The sequence below is a fragment of the Mchenga conophoros genome, linkage group LG19 (genome assembly GCF_057382185.1).
Source record: "Mchenga conophoros isolate Kocher_MC1m ecotype Shallow Benthic linkage group LG19, M_conophoros_male_GT1.1, whole genome shotgun sequence".
In the NCBI taxonomy this organism is placed as follows: Eukaryota; Metazoa; Chordata; class Actinopteri; order Cichliformes; family Cichlidae; genus Mchenga; species Mchenga conophoros.
Window position 1 is genome coordinate 22,184,467 of NC_140544.1, and position 19,187 is coordinate 22,203,653.

At 40.4% G+C, this 19,187-nt stretch overlaps 1 protein-coding gene across 9 annotated transcripts in view; it reads left to right on the forward strand.

The window, feature by feature from the left end:
- The first annotated feature begins 286 nt into the window (after positions 1-286).
- Positions 287-19,187, forward strand: part of dnmt3ab (DNA (cytosine-5-)-methyltransferase 3 alpha b) — a 52,281-nt gene continuing 33,380 nt past the window's right edge. For 6 of the 9 annotated variants that reach the window (XM_085258317.1, XM_085258314.1, XM_085258319.1 and 3 more), the window contains exons 1-4: positions 287-406; positions 1,571-1,766; positions 6,760-6,846; positions 11,437-11,779. In XM_085258317.1, the coding sequence (XP_085114443.1) occupies positions 1,704-1,766; positions 6,760-6,846; positions 11,437-11,779 (493 nt within the window). In that variant the 5' untranslated portion in view covers positions 287-406; positions 1,571-1,703. The remainder of the gene's footprint in view (positions 407-1,570; positions 1,767-6,759; positions 6,847-11,436; positions 11,780-19,187) is intronic. The other 3 variants (XM_085258318.1, XM_085258316.1, XM_085258320.1) reach the window with 1 other exon arrangement.

The following is a 19,187-nucleotide window of genomic DNA, read 5'->3' on the forward strand; positions in this document are numbered from 1 at the left end:
TCTTAAATCTCAGTTTTCTGCATAATTTTCTTGCTTATTGCTTATTTCTGCTGTTTAATACCGAAGAAATTACTTTTAAGCTGTTTATCTGACGCAAAATTTCAATCGAAATCCAATCGAATCGGGACCTTGTGAATCGGAATCTAATCGATTATATAAATCAGTGACGATACCAGCCCTATTATCGTGCAAAAATGTAGATATTTGCAAATGTGTTGAGTCCACGATATATGACTGTTTCTAGGACCCAGAGAAAAGCAGGCACACTTCAGGCCCCTGCAGTCAGAGCGGCGCATCTGGAAGAGAGCTGGCCGGCTGGGGAGGTGGAGGACGGGGAGAGAAGAGGAAGGAGGCTCCGGGAGCAAGCGAGACAAAAAGGGTCAGGCCTGGGACTTGGGAAAACCGGGTAATGACACACAGTGACTCACGCATGTAAATTTGTTTAACCCGCCACGAGCAACCACGCAGGAAGGGTAACCTTTATGTGAACAAAAAACGTGAACGACCGGAAGGCGCTCGATGGAAATGGGGAAATAGCGATTTAGGGTTCGCTTTTTGCAGATGTGCTGATTGGACGTCGAGATGTGAACTTGACCGGTTTTGGAGCACGGAACCAGCATCGCGGCTTCTCAAAGCTGTGGCCTCATTAAAGGAAATAACGGGGGGGTTATCCTTCAGTGTCCGTGGCCTGTAAAAGATCCACAATCCCCTGGGTCATATTGCAGACTTCCCCTGCTGTAAAAAGACGTCTAAAACTTTGCAATTTTTAACGCATAGCCGGTTGAATAATATATGCACACCAGTCGATCGTAGTATGGTGTAAGCGTGTGGCCTGATTGCAGGCTGATGGCATGGAAATGCGGTGACACTGAACGCCTGTGTGGCCTTATAATAAATTATTTTTTAACACGTTCTGGTTGTTGCCTACATTTATTTTCCACGAGCGTGGACGTAAATCCGGCAGTGTGTTTTACATACAGCATGTTTTAAATAAATCACAACCGAGTGTCATCAGTCTCATTTTAGCCCTTAGATTCAACACATCCTGTACGAATATAGGTTGTTGTTTTTTTTTGTTGTTGTTGTAAATTTCCACGAGTGCAAAACAGTGTAACTGTGGCTTCGCTTTGCGCGTTAGGCAGACCGCTCGAGTAACTTTAACCCAGACTCTCACGATGGAAATGAAATATTAATGAATTTTGAAAAATGTCCCCACAAAAATACAAGTATTTTTGCGCTTAGTTTGGAGCATCGCGCTCTTTATTTTCAGGCTGCACGATGCACCCAGTTCATGTCGTCTACTGCACAACACACATTCATGTGGTGTAAAGGGGCCTGTAGGATATAGTGGCCATACAGTATCTATAGAAGCCTGTGAGGGTCCTATAGCTACATGACGTGTACTCAGCAAAGAGAAAGCTGATGCTCAGGGTAAAACAACTTCATTTTAGAGAAGATACATAAAATATGTCACTGGATTATCTAGTCTGCATGAAACTAAAGAATCAACACATTAAAGACAAACTTGCTGAACATATCTTACCATTGCTTTTCTTCTTTTAACTTCCAGGAGAGCAGGAAGAAGAGGGGATCATCCGTCATTGCTTTATTTTCTTTTAAACTTTTCAACTTCCTTTTAACGTGAAAGTCCATATCTACACTACCCATCATCAGACATTACCCATAAGCTCATAAGACTCTCAATGATGCCGTCCAACACTCTCACCAACACCACCACCACTGCTGATTCACCTGGAAATCCAATGGTAAGAAACACGTGCGTGACAACAACAAAAAATGCGTCACTTGACACGTTGCGGAACTTAACTCATGATCTGGTGATTTTAAAAAGATGTCGGGAGGGTTTCTGAATCACTTGACTTGAGCTCAAGATTGAATTGGATTTGCTCGTCCATCACTGAAAAGTGCTTCTTTTAATGTCTTCGGAAGCACTGATTTAAAAAGACATTATTCACCCCTGAGCTCGTCCTGCAGTGATATAGCATGCACTGCCTGTTTGTATTTTCATATGATCTTGGCACGGAGTATGTGTACATGAATTGTATTTTTTATGACCGTGCTGTTACACAGATAAAGCCTTAAAAATGAAAGGAAGTGGATTGGATTGATTTCTATAGTCACTTCAGGCCAAAACCAATTCAAATCTTCCTCAATTTTACGATTCCCGTTAATCATTAACCCACACTCACTAATCTGTGCAGTCCAAAGAATTGCTAGAGCAGACCTCATTGCAATGAATTCCTCTATTCAGTGAAGAAATGGGCAAATTTTTACAGTAGAATCCAACAGCACGTGACATGCCTTGTCACCTTTCATGATGCAGACGCACTTGTAATTTCAGTCTCTGTGTAACTGCAGCATCACCTGTGTGGCAGCAATAGCAGCGGCACCGAAGAGGCTGTTGGGAGGTGCAGCTGTATTCTGTGACATTTACTGGTATAATGGTGGTTGGTGACGTGGGCGTTGGCTGGTGTAGGTTGAGATGGAGCTGGAATGGCTCGACAGCTCTTTTGCTGGGGGGATCTGTCCTCTTCTTCTGTGTTCCCATTACACAGTACTGCCCTTAGTCTTGTTGCCTGGCAACAGACATTGCCTTAAATAACTGGCTACCCAGACGGAAATAATGCAGAGATATTGACAATGTAGTAGGGTTCACTCCAGGCAAGAACAAATTATATTCCAGGCTTTTTTTGTTGTTTTTCTCAGAAAATATTAGGGCGAAGCTGAATGTGAAAATGGCGTGTTGTCCTCAGTCGGAGGACCTCAGCCTGAGCTCTCTAACAGAGAACTGGAGGAGCGGTGTGCTGTGCTGTGCTGTCCTTGCAGAGATAGCCAGGCACCACTGAATTGTGTCATCCATGTAAGTGGTTCCCAAATGAGCCTGCACACCAGGCTGCACTCAAAACGTGCTATTATCTATGCAAATTCTGCCGCCCTGGTAGGGAAAAACCGACGCACCAGGCACTCTATTAGTGATCGCACAATGAACTGGAACCATCATCAAAACACATTCTCTTACAAAAGGTTTCAAATCTACGTGTAAAAATAACCGTTCAAATGCTTATCTCTAACAAAAATGTCATTATTTTCACTTATTTTATAACCATTTCTTCCAGTTTTAATCCTCTGCCCATCAATCAGAGTATCATTTACCTTGATTATATCTATTTCCTTATGCAAATTAGTTTATCTCCCAGGAGCATTGATGGCTATGGCAGACACTGAGGGCGAAACGTGGCCAGACGGTTGAAATAACTGCCTATAATGATTAAAACCCCTTGCCCTTAAATTATTTAGTAGACCTTGTGGTACTTTTATGGTATTTTTTAAAACATATTATATAGTTATAGTATTTCATCAGCACAGAATCGGATGAGTTGCAGATTTTACTGTAGGACTGACTCAAACCCAGAATGTCACAGCTACCAGGTACTTCATGAAATATGCTCAACACTAAGGCTACTGTAAAAACTCACTTTGCATACTGCAAGTTTTTTTTTTCACATGACAAGATCATCGTCAAAGGGCACATTTTGTACGGCTAAAATGAAATTGTTCCTGTTTAAATAATTTTCTGAGAAAATGAAGGAAATCCCGTCCATTTTGGTTTAACATATGAGGTGAATTTTTGACTTTTGAGACAGCAGTTGAAAGAATAATTAACTCCAAGGCCCAGTTAGCAGCTTGTAATCTTTTTGCCCAAATCAAGAACCCCTTACCCCCTAAGTGTTTAAATTTGAACATTTAATTGACTTTTGAACCCTTTGTGCTGATAAAAGGAAATGATTTAATTAGATCTGATGCTGAATGGATCCTGTGGCCTCATTTCCTGTTCTTTAATTCCAGAATAAATTATGACACTAGAGTATAATCTATAAGGTAAATGTTTTCATGTAACACCAGGGTGGAAGACCAGATGAAGTCATGCAGTGTAAGTAAAAGACGTGCACATGCACTTTGAAGCAGCTTGTTGATTTGTGGGCTGCTTAGTCTCATTTTGCTGCTGCCATCTTGTTTAAAAAAAAAATGTAACAGGAGCATATATGGACTCAAATTGCTTTCTTATTTACTATAAGCAGTGTTGGGAAGGTTACTTTTCAAATGTATTCCACTACAGATTACAGAGTACATGCCTCAAAATGTATTTTGTAACATATTCCGTTAAGTTACTCAATGAGAGTAACGTATTCGGAATACTTTGGATTACTTAATATATTATCATGCTTTTTACAACTACATGAATGTAGTATTGCTGTGTGATTTATTACTATAACTGAAGGATACTCTCCATACCAATAGCAACTAGATTTTTAAATCTTAATATAAAATGAGTAACAGTAGGTGGACATTAGGTAAGGCTGCACTTTTTGCAGCGATTTCATATAGAAAACTATTCCGCGCGTGTATAGAACAGGTCCGCGGCTCCGAAACCGTAGTAAAGGGACCTCTGGCTAATACGTCGGGTTCATGTCGGGCTCGTAGCTGAAAACTAGCTTTACTTTGTTGTCTGAGTCCGCTTTGCTAGCGAGAGACAGAGAGAGGCGTTGAAAGGCTGCTCCAACGTAACTTATTGTTTTAGAGGAAAATACGATCACAGTGTACAGTCGAGTCTTAATAGCTTACTTACAACTGGGCTCATCAGGCACTCTTTTTGGCTGCAGTGGTTATTATTATATTTACATGCTTTCATCTCCCGTTTCTGCTCTTTGACAGCTCATACTTTTCCACTCTCCTTTTTAAACGGTAACTGTAACGGAATACAGTTACTCATATTTTGTATTTTAAATACGTAACGGCGATACATGTATTCCGTTACTCCCCAACACTGACTATAAGCCTCACCCATTTACACAAACATTCATAGAAGTGCTTTTTTCTATTCCTAAACACTTATGACCTAGCATTCATATACTCACTCTCCAAAGAATACATCGGGAGGAACCTGGGGTTCAGTATCTTGCCCAAGGATGCTTCGAATTAAATTCTCCAAAAAATAGATGACTCACTCTACCTCCTGAACCACAGCCAATCTCCCCCCCCCCAAATACCACACTATGAGCCAAATCCTAAAGCATAACCTGCTTTATTGTTAATTTACTGTAAATGGAACCATAATTTTAAAAAATGAACGTCATGCTGTGTTAAACAGCACGCGAAATGAGTGAATGAGGTCTTAAACTCAGTAGGAGAGTGTTTACTGAGGTCATAAATTGAGTGAGAAGTAGGCCCATTTACTCATAGATCATACAGCAACTACAAGAGTTGCCTCCTGCTGGTCATTGTGAAATAATTAAGGTTCAAGGCATTTCCACCTTGGATTCGCTTTTCAGTCCCACAGTTATCCTGCATTCTGTTGGAAGCAGGAAGTTTCCAGTCTCTGAAGTTTTAGCTGGAATGCCCATTCAAGTCAACGTGCCACTTGGAAAGTTGGAGAATTCATGCCAGCGCCACCTTTGCACACAAACAGTATTGAAATGGCAACATGTCTTGTGTATTTATGACTCCCTAAATAAGCCATACATAGAAAACCCACCAGGCTCTATCCATGAACGCGTCGCAGCCTTCCACTCCATGTATTGCTGAAGGATTGTGTTCATGGCATCGCCTTCTTGATGAAGCGCAGACAGCTCAGGTATGAACATGAGATCCAACATCCAAGGTTAAAGCAATGCCATAATTGCTTTTATCTTTAATTGCAGTTTGATACTTCCATAGTCTGCATAGCACAGTAATTCTGTGTCATATTGAAATACACTAAATCTGACGTAGTTTCATATGTTCATTGTTGTAATTTCTAGTTAAATGTCTTTAAGATGACAAATTAACTGTGGATATGCACTGGAGACTGCTTTTACTCTGGTTTGCTGCTTCTTAAAGTTATTAATGTTTTATACCACTTTACCTCCGTAATTCAGTAACTCCTCTTGTTAGACTTAACTCCACCCATTATATATAGACAAAAGCTTGTACTATCTCATAGTAACATTTTATCATGTTGTACTACGCCATCTCACTAGAGATTAGACATACATACACTTATCAACATGTCAGCAGAGGTTGGAGAATGCCTACAGTGCAGAGACCCCGTTTATCTTTGATGGAATTTCACATTCAGTACTGAAGGAATTTAATAAGGACCCGGCCCTCCACCCCCCCACTGCAGCTGTCAGGAATGGCGTTGCACTCTCATTTGCATTCAAACCTGGTACTGGTGGTTCTATTCAGTCAATATTGAAACTCAAAGCATCTACATTAGGATCATCTTTTCTCCCGTCAACCCCAGGGGTACTTGGTGATGGCAGACATGGGGCTTTGTTCCTGGGGCTAGACAGTTTTATTAATCAAAGGGAAATTGCAGCAGGGGAAGGTGGGGGCCGATCTATGTCTTTGTAACGGTGTCAAGAGGGAATTGTCTGTGGAAGGTCAGCACTGCGTCCGAGGAGCTTTCATTTCAGCCTACTTCAAAGGAATGTGTCATTCAGTTTCTATCTGTCTCATTGTCCACTCAACCAAAGACACTGGAGGACCTGCTCCAGCCCTCCCAAATGTTCAAGTGTTTCACTGTAGTGCAGTTGTCTCTGTTTCCTATAGATCTAGTATCTTTGGTGGAGGTGAAACTGCCATCTAGCTGATTGTACACAAAAATGCACTAATTAAATCATTCAGTGTTACGTGCATCTTTACCCAAGCAGCTGCAGGTACTTTGTCTAAATTGTGGCATGCATTTTTTCTTGATAGGGTGAGAGAACAATACTGGACTCGGACCTGATGGAGGAGAAGTCACCTAAAAGTAGCAAGCCTGGAAGAAAACGCAAGCAGTTTTCAGTGAGTGTTGACATGTCTAAACAAATTACATTTGTCCACGCATGCATACTTGTTTTGCAGTGATTAGGTCTGATTCAACAAACCCAAAAATAGGATTAGAAAAATATTTGCAGATGATGTGCCAGAGGGCTTGTGTAAGTAAATTTAACCTCCTAAGACCCAAACTCTTCCACGGCATGCATTTTTAATTTCTCTTTGATATTTGGTCACATTGGGGCCCGATGAATGTAAAAACAAAGAATTACCAGATTTTTTTTTAAAACTTATTTTTGTTTTTAAGAAAAATAAGAGCCACATATGAGGATATTCGTTTAAAATTTTGATAGAACAGTAGCAGTATAATGTCCTCGTAAGTGGATATCAGGCCCTTGTAGAGCAAAACTGAGTATTTTGGTCTAAATAACACAAAATGTGATGTCCACATATGTGGACGCCAGGTCCTAGGAGGTTAAAGCAGCTTGGAGTTAGTATTAATACCTGGTATAGTAACACTCTACTTCGAATCAAGGCACCTTAGTAAGTGCTTTCACAGCTGCGTGGGGAATTGACCACATGTACCAAATGCTCAAATGTTCACTGTTGCTGTTGTTGTAATTCATCTCTGAGCGAGACAGCCACTTCACTTTGTCACATATCAGCCTCCTCGCTGACTTGCGTTGTTTCCTGCCTTCAGTGTCAAATGTCAAAAGAAAAAAAAAGTTGCAAAGAAATAAATTTAGAACTCAAAATGGGTTCAAGTTGTCCAACCACAACCGAAGGTTTGCTGTTTCAGAACTGAAACTACTGAACTGAAACCCTCCTGGAAGGCAGAAGGACAGATGGCTGCCTTTTCACCTTCACATACTGTAGCTGGCCAGTCATCGCGTGAAGTGCTTGTTAGACTGTTGGTTTCAAAATTCAGCCCTTTTCCAGCATCGTCAGAACGATGTGTTTAACCATCTGACCAGTTTCAACATGATTGTTCTTGTGAATCCCACCTGGCCATATTCGGTTTCATTCACTGGTATTTATAAGCCCGATGTACTGAGTGAATCTCATCATTCCATTCAAGCAGAAAGATTATAATGGCGGAAATGCCTGTAAGGAAAGCCCATCTAAAAATATTTGATATTATTCTTCCCTTCGCCATGTTAACCTGTAAGACACAACGTGTACTCCTTTGTACTCATGAATAAACATGACATATTCTTGAACCTTGTTTCCAAGATACATGCATGCACTACACTAACACCATTTGCAGTCTATTTGTGATGCCTTGTGTAGTTAAAAGCTCTGATTTAATAATGACTCTAAGGGCCAACATGTTTCTGGGTATTTTTTCTTTCCCTGAGATGTTAGCATTTGCATAAGCTTCTGTTGAAAATCATCTTAATTAACTCTCACTGTGCAATTAAACAAACCAAAAAGGGAAAAAAGGATTAGACAAATATTTACAGATAATGTATGATTGGACGGGATATGCCAGAGGGTTTGTGCCCCTGTATTTAAAGAAGCTGAGGAGTGGTATCAATAACTGATTAAGAAAAGCCGTACGCAGAATCGGGGCGCCTCACTGAGTGTTTTCACAGCTGTGGGGGATTGACCATGTGTACCAGGCGTTCTGCTCACATAGATGTTTCACAGTTGTTGTTGTTATTCTCTGAATAAAAGAGTCACTCAAATGCCAGATTGGCCAACTTCAAATGCTGTCAGAAAGCCTCTTTTAATTTTTTTGTTTGACTTTTTTGAAAAGAGGCTGACATGGAACATTGGTTTTAAAATGTTGTTTTCCATGCAAACTGTCAAAAGCTGAGTGAAAACAGAAGGTAATTGTTGGAAAGGATAGCGTAAACAAGCCTTTAGCCCTCTTCGTATGTTGCGTTTACCCACATGGACAAAGGCAGTGGAGAGAAATTCTCAGAAATGTCCTTTCTACAAAAGTGTATGTATTTTATCAATGCACACTACTGTATATGGGTGAAAGTATTGGGTCAAACCTCTTAATCTTTGAATCTTAGCCCCATTGCTTCAGGTCTATACTTTTGTCCTTATTGTGTACATACTCACTCATTCTGCTCTTTACATATATTTGCGTTCTTTTTAAGTGTTCAGTGACAAGATCAATATACTAGGTAACAAAGTGAGTATGAAACTAAAGCCATCAGGATGTTAGCATAGCTTAGGAGCTGTACACAGATAGCCATTTATATACTGACTATATCATATGTATAGAATAAGTTTGTATAAGGTGTGTAAAGTCTTTTTGATAAAATACTTGCTATAGCTTAATTCTTATTGTACAGACATGAGAACGTAGCACTTGGCAGGAACATGAATAAACAGGTTTTGCTTGGAAAGATGTTGAGCTAATCCTTTAGAAAACCTGCCTGAACAAAGTAACATGACTAAGCTCTTTTTTTAGGGCACCCAGCTTCTTTATTGCTGCACTGCACTAGTTTCACGTGAACTGATGAATTTCTGAAGTTTCAGGCTAAAAATATAAAAAATCCAAACAAAAACTTGCCTGCAAAAAAGCCCTGTTGCCTGTTAAATGTGATGATTAGTTTTCTGTTAAACAGATCAAACACTGGAGTGGTATTAAAAAAAAAACCCTGAAAATAAAGAAAAACTTCCATAAACATCTTAATATTTCCTGTTCGGCTAGCTTTCCAGAAACAGAAGATCTTCAATCAATGATAATAACACGTAGAAAGGCAGCAAAATACCTCTTTTCGCATAACAGTTTCCAGTTGCTGTTAATTGAATAATGTAAGAAGTTATCAGGCAGTGTAATGAATTATTAGCTCATATTTTCAGGCGTACATCTGCATTTAATTTTAATTTCAATGTGTATTTTTAGAAACCTTTATAATCATATTATTACTGCACCTAGTTCTATGAGGGTGTGTGAGTGTTGTAGCAGTAAGTTGGTTGAGGTAATTAGTCTTTATTTTTTCAACCTCTCTCTCTGTCTAAGCTGCCTGATTGACCAACTTTGACTTTTGACCTGTAGCAGGGGCCGCATGTTGTTAACTATGTCACAAATCTGTTGCGTAATTCTTTCACTGTGAGTTCTGTGTGTTGCTAGCATGTGTGTCTGAGAATATGAGTTTTTTGGGTTTTCTCTTTGCTTACTTCTTTTTTTTGCATGTGTGTGATATTTGCGTAACCCCCCCCCCCCCCCCCACACACACACACACACACACACACACTGTAGCCTCTTTTTCTAGTAGTAAACTGAGTCAGAATATTAATAATGTCTGAGCTCTGGGTTGTTTTCATTCATCGTGTCAAAGAGATTTACTGGAGAGCTGTTCTTTGTAGGAGTGCAATTGTTCAGTTTACAGTTAATTTGTTCTCAGTTACTACAGTGATGAAGTCGTTTAGAGTTCTGCGGCCTCTGAAGAATGCTTTGAAACCGACTTTGGCTTGCTGTAGATTTGTTTTACGATTCAGAGCAACTTCCACTGAAGCTTTTTTTTTCTTTTGCATGTCTGCCACTCATAATTTGCATTGCATCCCTTACACAGACATTAAAACTTGATTTAAGTTGTGTTTGCTTATTCCGACTGTAAGAATCAGATTACGGATTTGATCCTTACCTTCCTGGAGAGGATCTTTGCTCAACTTCGTCCGATGACAGACAAGCCTCCTGAGGCATTGCTTTCCCCCTTCCTCAAACTTCTGTAAATACCTGCAGATAAAAGTTTCAGATACTGTCGTAACTGCTGACAGTCTAATCTCACAAGACACACTCCACTTTCTCCCCTCAGTGACCCTATAGTGGGACTGTCTCACTAACTCGGTTTTTAGGGCTATTTTTAGGCAGTAGCAAAGACACTATTACATTGCTTCAAACATTTAGGACTTTTCTAGGTCTTCTAAGATAGTTGGTGTTTTATTTAAGGATTGATGACTGAGTTCCTGCCATTGAAACTTTCAGCTTCAGGTCAGCTCTATTTGAATTTACTCCGCTTTATAGAATGAAAGACTTGACTGGGCGTTCCAAACTGGCCGGAGAAAAAGCCTTCCCATTGTCAAACAGCCAACATTCTCAACATATTTCCGTGCTGCTGTAATGATGAATACATGACTACAAAAAGTGCACTAGTGTACCTGATGAACTGTAATGTAATCCCTTTCCTTCTTGCAAGTTAATGGCTGTACAGCACATTTACTGGCACAGCTTTGAAGTTTATAAGTTTGCCATAATTCACAGATTAATACGTGCGGAGCTGAGCTACATGTTTGATTCTGTCCAGATAGAGCTGAGGAAATTTAATTAGGCTTGTCTAATATGAAAGAGATGAATGCTTTCATTCACATTCTCTTTGAAAAAGGCCATTTAGCCACCGCTGAAAAGTGCTTATCCTGACACGGATAGTGCCAACTGTTTTATTGTGGGTCGTTCAGATCCACTGGATGATTTGTTGTAAATTCAGAAAGGTTGTGTTTATCTCACAGCCAGCTATCCAGTCATATTTCATGACTGCTGAGGCACAACTCTGTTGTACACTTCAAAACATCAATTTATAGCATACAGCTGTAAGAATCTTTAAGGATGATCGATCATCAGGATGTTAACATTTCAACCTCCCCTTTTCCTTTCAGCAGGTTGAGAGCTGTGGCTCTCTTAAAGACAGTGCGAGTGTAGGCCACAGCTACACTATGGCGATGGCACAGGTCTTCAATGGGGACATGGGCGGGATCAGAGACAGGATGCCCGATGCCTGCTTCCCAAAACAGGAGAAGCGGGAAGTCGAGAATGGGATTCCCAGAGACCCTTCCTCCTGCCGTGCAGAGGACAGCTCTCAGGGGCAGAGTCTGAGTCATCCTCAAGAGAACGGATTCCTGTCCAGCCGGGAAGAACAGGACTTGGAGAAAGCCAATGATGACTGCCTGATGACGCCGCGCAAGAAACGAGGGAGGCGGAAACTGGAGCACCCAACTAAATGTAAGATTTTGGCCATTTTCATTTGGGTTTTTTTTTTTAGTTTTTAGTTGAGGTTTATTATCTTTTGATCAGTCTTGTGTGGCTCCAGGAAGAAAAAATCCTGGGCGTGTGACAAGTACAAGATGTTGAGTAATGAACCGTAAATGGATGTCAGACCAAGTAGGTCGACTGATGCTGCCAGGATTAGTAACACTGGGCTCGAAGAGGTGCCTTCATGCTGCTGCACAGACTAGTCTGCAAAGCAAATTGGTGATGATGATCTCCACTGTTAACATTTATGTGAGACACAGTATGCAGACTGTTATGCATGCAATATGTCGCTTATTTTGCCTCAGTTTGGGCTACCAAATGCTTTCAGTATGCAGAAGCAGTTGGCATTTAAAAGCTCAGCGTGCTCCATATGACAAAAATGAAATTACAAATGTAATGAAAAAAGAAAGGGATAATTACCAGATAATGTAGTGAAAAGAAGAGTGGATCACTTTACATTTATTATGCTATCCTCTAAGTTAATTACAATGTGCCGTTTTAGCAGGATATAAAAGAATACAAATTTAATTTACCCCAAAGGTTTCGACTCATCCAGCAGTTCATTAAAACATCAAAACGCAGACTACATGTACCAGCAGCTCTGACAGTATGAATTCACAAACTAATCTTGAAGACAACACTTAATTAAAAATTTAGGGAAAATGCCCAGATGTTTAACTTTTTAATAAGACAAGAACAGGCTCTGCTCCCAGTGTGCAGTTTTAGATTAAAGAAGCAATTATTTATTAATCTGTCTGTTCAGTTTTTCTAATAATTTCTCCATGCACAAGTAGTTTCTGCTGCCAGCTTCTCGAATGCGAATGTTCGCTGCATTTATTGGACTTTGTACAACGTAACAGACAAAATGATTAGTGCATGTAATTTATTACTCTACTCATGTTCATTTTGAAAATATGGCCACATTAACAGTTAAAATTAGCGGGATTAAATCGTTTATAATAGAGGGATGCAAGAAAATTAGGACAAAAAGGAAATGTCGTACTGAAGAATGCCTCAAATATTTATTTTTCAGGAAATAATTTGACAAAATAATTATGGCAAATATAATTATTTTGTATAGATCAGATTTTTGTTCTGTTGGACTAAATCAGCACCAGTCGCAGTGCACCAGGAGATAAAACAACCATGTAAAGCGATGTAAATCAGTGGGGCATTGTTGTGAGAAAATACTGCTGACAGGTAGGTTTTAGGCCAAGATGGAGATTAACCATATCACTTAGCCCCCCCAACACACCCATCACAGCACACATGCACTCCATTTTTTGTCCTATCTCTCCCTCAGCCACGTGCCTCTCCTGCTCCGCTCTCAGTCGGCAGACACACTGGCTATGACCTTGATGAGTGCAATAAATAAATCGAGGGGAGGAGCAAGTTCTCTCCTGGCAACGGGCCTCTGTTGGGAGCTGGCAGGTCTCTGTTGTGGCCACCTCCCTGTCGGGGGTCCTGCCAGGTGGATGGCTTTGTGCCCAGAACTCTTTACAAACTGAGTCTGCACTCTGCATACACCTGATCTGTGCTTCTAGGATCTGTTACTTCACTTCCAAGCAAAAGTCAGGAATATGCATATTGGCTGCAGGTGAAAAAGGGTCAGATTTCTTAAAGCTCAGTCCAGTGCCGCTCACCATTAGCATGGGACGCAGATGGCATGGAAATCTGATTTCCACATTTCTACCTTAATGATGGTAATTCTCTGATAAATCATGAAAGTGTTTTGAGCCAACCATTTTCTTCCACTTATTTGATTCAGGGTCGTGGGGAGAACTAGCCTATCCCAGCTGTCATAGGGTGAGAGCCAAGGTACACCGTGGACGGGCTGCCAATTTGGTACAGGGCTAACACAGTGAGACAATTTAATTCCACTGAGTTTTTTATATAGTGCCAAATCACAACAGTTGCTTTAAGGCGCCTTATATTGCAAGGTAAAGACCTTAGAATAATAGAGAGCAAACCCCAACAATTAGATGACCCCCTATGAGCAAGCACTTGGCAACAGTGGTAAGGAAAAACTCCCTTTTAACAGGAAAACAACTCCAGGGGTACCAGGCTCAGGGAGGGGCAGGTGTCTGCTGTGACCTGGACAAAAGACAGGATAAAAAACACTGTGGAAGAGACCCAGAGACGGACAACCATTTACACTCACATCCACAGCTGATTTAGTATTACCGGTTAAACCTGAATGTGTAAACTTGACACAGAAAGGTCCCAGCTGGGATTCACACCCAGGGCCTTCTTGCTGTGAGGTGACAGCGCTAATCAATGCACCGCATCTTTTTTTATTTTTACAGTGAGGAGAAGCCTTAGAAGTAGACTGTATGAAGTGAAAACTATTAGGGAGTATACTATTAGGGACTGCATGAAGTTAAAACTATTGAAAAGCACTTGACCAGTCTGTCAAAAGGCTAATATTACTGTCAGAAAAAGTGTTACTCGTGCCTCTATTCAAAGAATGTGTCTTTTTTGAGGACACTGATTTGAAACCAGTGGAAAGTGCAACATTAAAGCACTGTTTACAACTTTAGTCTAATATAGGAGCATGCTAACTCAGAAAATTAACAGCAGCTTTGTAAATTCCCAGTGTTTCAGTGACAAATGTGTTTGTAATTATTTTTCAAACATTAAGACCACATAAAGAATGACCTAATCTCTAAAATTTTGAAAGGGTTGTCAGCACTCTTTTCCACGATAACCACTTTTAATGAGCCCTGTGCCGTGATAATCTAGAGTGAATTGTGGGAGTTTGCAGGAAACAACCTATAAGCATTCCTTTCCACTTTAGCTGTGTAACAGAAATGAAAGGTCTCAGCAAAGTTTCTCTCACAAGATAAGACCAGTTGTCGACATGTCAGACCAGTTTGTCAGACAGAGGAACTAGGTAGTGTGATAAAGCACCGTTAGCCACAAAGTCAAACAAACAACCTTCACAATCAGATACTCAGAGTAGAGGTTTGCAAGCACTCTGCAAGTCCTTCAAAATCTGCAGCAGATGTTAGCGACATGGCTGCATCATGGTGTTCACCAGCAGCTATGTGGGATGATACAGCAGAAAGTTTGCTTGAGATTTTAAGATTTTTTTTTAATCAACATGGAGAAAGGATGGTGACATTTTACAGAAATGTGAAAGCAGCAAGGCGTTATGCAAACACTCTGGCATGCGCATGTATGATGTTAACATTTACCTTATTGCATTATACTCAACAGCATATCAGACTGCAAAAAAATCCCAAAACAATCCATGCAGGGGGCTTATTAAGGTTTTAACTAAACATTTAAAATGTGTTGGTATATCCTTTTTAGAGTGGAGAGACCTTGGTGGGAGGCACTGCGGTCGATCAATAGTCAGCTAAACAGGGTTTCTGTTATCCATCTGGAGGGTACAGGAAGGACTTTAGCTCCAGCAGGAGTTGAACTGAGCTCCAGCAATACTAGAGCTGGAACCCACTCAAACTGGCAAAGTATACTCTCTGTGGGCAACATTAGCCAGCTCCTCATGCAAACCCAGTGACCTTGGCAGTGTGCATGCCTCACCGATTTGTTATATAGTCACTTATTCCCGATGAGGACAAGGAGACCAGTAGAGAGGGGTGGGGTCAGGGTGTGTGTGTGGGGGGGTGGTGGTGGTGGTGCAGCAAGTTCAGCCACACATGGAACCAACTTGAAGAGGCTGCTAAGAGAGCGGACTATTGTTTGGACAGGTTTGCAGGGCACTTCACTAACAATCCTGTGCAGAAAACACGCCATCAAAAGTTGTCCTTAACCTCTTAGGACTCGAGTGTTATGATAGTGTTTGGGCTTTAAAACAGCAGCTAGTTATGTGTACTCTGGCTGTGCCATCATGCTAATTCAGGCCACAGCTGCCTCAATGTTGTGTGTATGCTGCCCCGGTGTAATATCACTGAGCCAGGGCCCTTTTCGAAACACGTGCCTTCATTCAGATTAAACATAGTGAAAGTAATACACGAGCTTCTGGTTTGAGCTTCTGTGATGAAGCTGATTTTGGCTTGCTTATCAATGTTTCTGCAGCCACTGTGGCAGAAAAACTTTTCATAAATCATGAATCCCTGCTGCCAGGCTAGCGTTTCAGTTGGGTGATATCCATGCTCGCAGGCTAACCTCTCGCTGCTCCGCTGAACACAGGCAAACAATGCCTTTTAAGAATGAATAACATGCCGTTGTTGGTGTGCACCCCCAGACATTAAATCATGGCCAAGTTAATGGGAAATCCCAACTGGAGCTTTTACTGTGTTTGAAGCATTTTTATTAGACTGCGGTTTCAGTGCACGTTTCAGCAAATATTTTCAGTGCCATTTTTGACAGCTTTACCCCGCTGCTGTACCTCTCACTTACGGTTTCGCAACTTCCTCTGTACAGTTAGGCACTCTTTCCTGTGCAAAACACTGGACTTGCTGGTACTCTTTAGCGTCTTGAGCAGTAATAATATATCAGCGGTGGGTAAAGCATGATGATTTCATGTAATTGCGTGAATGTTTTTACAGATTTTTAAAAAGAAGAGTAGAATTTTCCAGTAGTAATGTTGGGAGGTTTGCATTTTTGGATCAAAATGCCATAATACAGCGGTTAGAGCTTTTCTTATATGAATATCTCCTCATTTCTTGGCAAGAATAGCACCCTGAAAAAATTTAGCTTCTTACACTGAGTTTCTGCCCACTTAAACCCACACATATCCATGATTAGTTGTCTTTTTGCTTATAAATGAAGGACTATAGTTGTTAGATTGACTCATCCACTTAAAATCTAAATATTGCTCAAAATTCTTGAACGCTTGCTTGTTTACAAAGATTCTTATTACTATATTATTACTGTAGCTGGTTATAGTTTGACCTAAGGCTGGGCCATATCATACCATTCACGGTAATACCGGTATAATGTTGGGCAACGATAAGAAAATGAAATATCGCGATAGAATATGGGTAAAACGCACATGCGTAGTGCCTTTCTTTTCATACGCACATGGCGGAAAAAGCATGGTGGAGAATGAGAAGGGCGAAAGCGGGTCGTTGAATGAAACGGATGAACCAGAATTGGTTTGTAAAAATGCTGCAACTTCAGTGGTGTGGAACTGGTTTAGCTTTCGTCTGTCAGACACACAACAAAGCACTATTTTTGGTAGAGCATGCTAGCGGGACGACGTTATTACCGTGTTCTTTGGAAAATACGGCACACTTAAAATCAATCCTTTGATTTTTCTGAAAATCAACAGTGCCCCTTATAATCCCATGTGCCTTATTTATGAATTCTGGTTGTGTTTACTGACCTCGAAATGATTTTATGTCGTACACGGCGCTCGAAAATCTGTCAAATATTTTAGTACGACTTTGCTAACCTACGAACCCGCACCGCTTGATGGATTGTCGGAGCATTACGGCTATCGTAGGCAGGAGCCTCGCAGAGTGATACGTACTGTGCTTCAACATAATATTATCGTATTGTGTGTGTATAACCTCTTTTTAAGTTTTATGGATATTATACATGGTTATGCTGAGGCCAATTTCCACTAGAAATGCCTTTTGGTTAAACTGTCAGCAAGGAATTTGCATTTGCACTGTTAAATTTTTATATAACTTTAATGCTCATAAAAACAGCTGCTTGTTTAAGTAAAAATACATTGATGGGATTTTTTTTGTACTAATAAAGTTGTGGAGTTGTAAAGTATTTTGTCTAGTGTCAATTATATCGTCAGTTATATCGTTATCACAAATTTTCAAATGCATATCGTGATAAATATTTTTGGTCATATCGCCCTGCTCTAGTTTGACCTACTACTTACATTTGAACTACTTTTGTGCTGTTGTATAATTTAACGTGTGATATCATATTCTAAAAGTTGTACAGTGGCAATCAGACATTTTTAACTGCTGCATGAATGTAGTCTAGTAAACCGTACTAATAATCTGTAGGAAGTCCCTCAGAAATATTATATCAAAACTATCAATACTCATTTTTCTCATCGCCATGGATGCATGAGGGATTTCTTCTCTATAGTGTTGGCAGTGTTAAAGCCAGTTTGCAATTTTGGGGTGTCCAAGATAATGGAAATCCCAAAACGGTGCTTGTGTTGTACAGCGAGAGGCATTCAATGTAATCTTCAGTCTTCAGTCTTGCAACCGAAGATTATCTGGGACAAAAAAATTCTCACAGTGTCTAATATTTAGGACATTTCTAGCACAGCTTCACCTACTTCCAAGGTCTGTGGAGATAAGCAGTAGTTTTAGACAGGTTGACAATCCAGGAAAACCTGTGGTACTTCATTACGTATTGGTCAAGTAAGCACTGGAGCTTCAACCTCTTTAATGTCTTCCAACCAGCCAGCAGGAATGCATCATGAAGTGATGTGTCTAAATGGTATCAGTGGATTTTAAAATGGGCTAAACCAATTGACTGGGACAACCAAGAAGGAAAAATAGTTGAGTTGTGGCAGCAGCAGCGTATTTGTATGAAGTGTCCCCCCCAGCTGTTATCCTGACTCCATCATGAAGAGTGTAGTGTGGAAAGGAATAAAAAAAAAACCAAACAATATATTTAAAATGGAAAACTAAAGATAGGCTTGGAAAGGCGTATCAAACAGAAGTCTATTAAACAGGTGTGTGCAGGTAACTGTGTAAGTGTGCGTGTGTGCGTGTAGGTGTGTGTGTTTATATGTGTGGACAAAGATATGACACTGCAGTTATCTTTTGGATAATTTAAGATGTCATTTGGACTGTAGCCAGCTGGCCTCAGCTGTCAGGTTTTCTTTTTATTCTTTTTTATTTTTCCATTAAATTGATTCAGTGGGGTTTATTAAAACAGTTCCAAATGTGAAAATAAATCTTTTAAAACTAAGAAAAAAATAAAATAAAAATAAAAACTCCTACTGAATGAACTGTGAGGTGAAACCCTCCTGTTAGCTGTGAAGTCTGTGATCTTTGAATGCCCAAACTTAGCTTTGACAAAATTGTACTCAGCTAAGGTACAAAGTAAATTATTCACTCCTCAGCTTTAATACACAAAATAGGAGGCTGTTTTTTTCCTTCCAAAATAATGTTGACAAGCACTGGCTATTGTGTCTCCTCACTACATACATCTCCATCTACACAAGACAACTGCAGGGAAATGAGAATCCTGTGTCGATCCATTTCAGGCTTTGGAGATTGGCGGGGAGATTATATACAGCCCCAGAGTCACAGACGTGACCTGTGGAAAGGGGCCTTCAAAACTCACTCTCAGTAGTTAGGGAGGGGCCATGTTAATGGCAGCCAGCTGTGTTTCTCATGAAGGGGGGATATCAGGTCAGAAACACAACATTTGCAAGTAATCCTGGCCACCCTCCATCTTCATCATAATTTGGGCAGGCCCTCCGAAT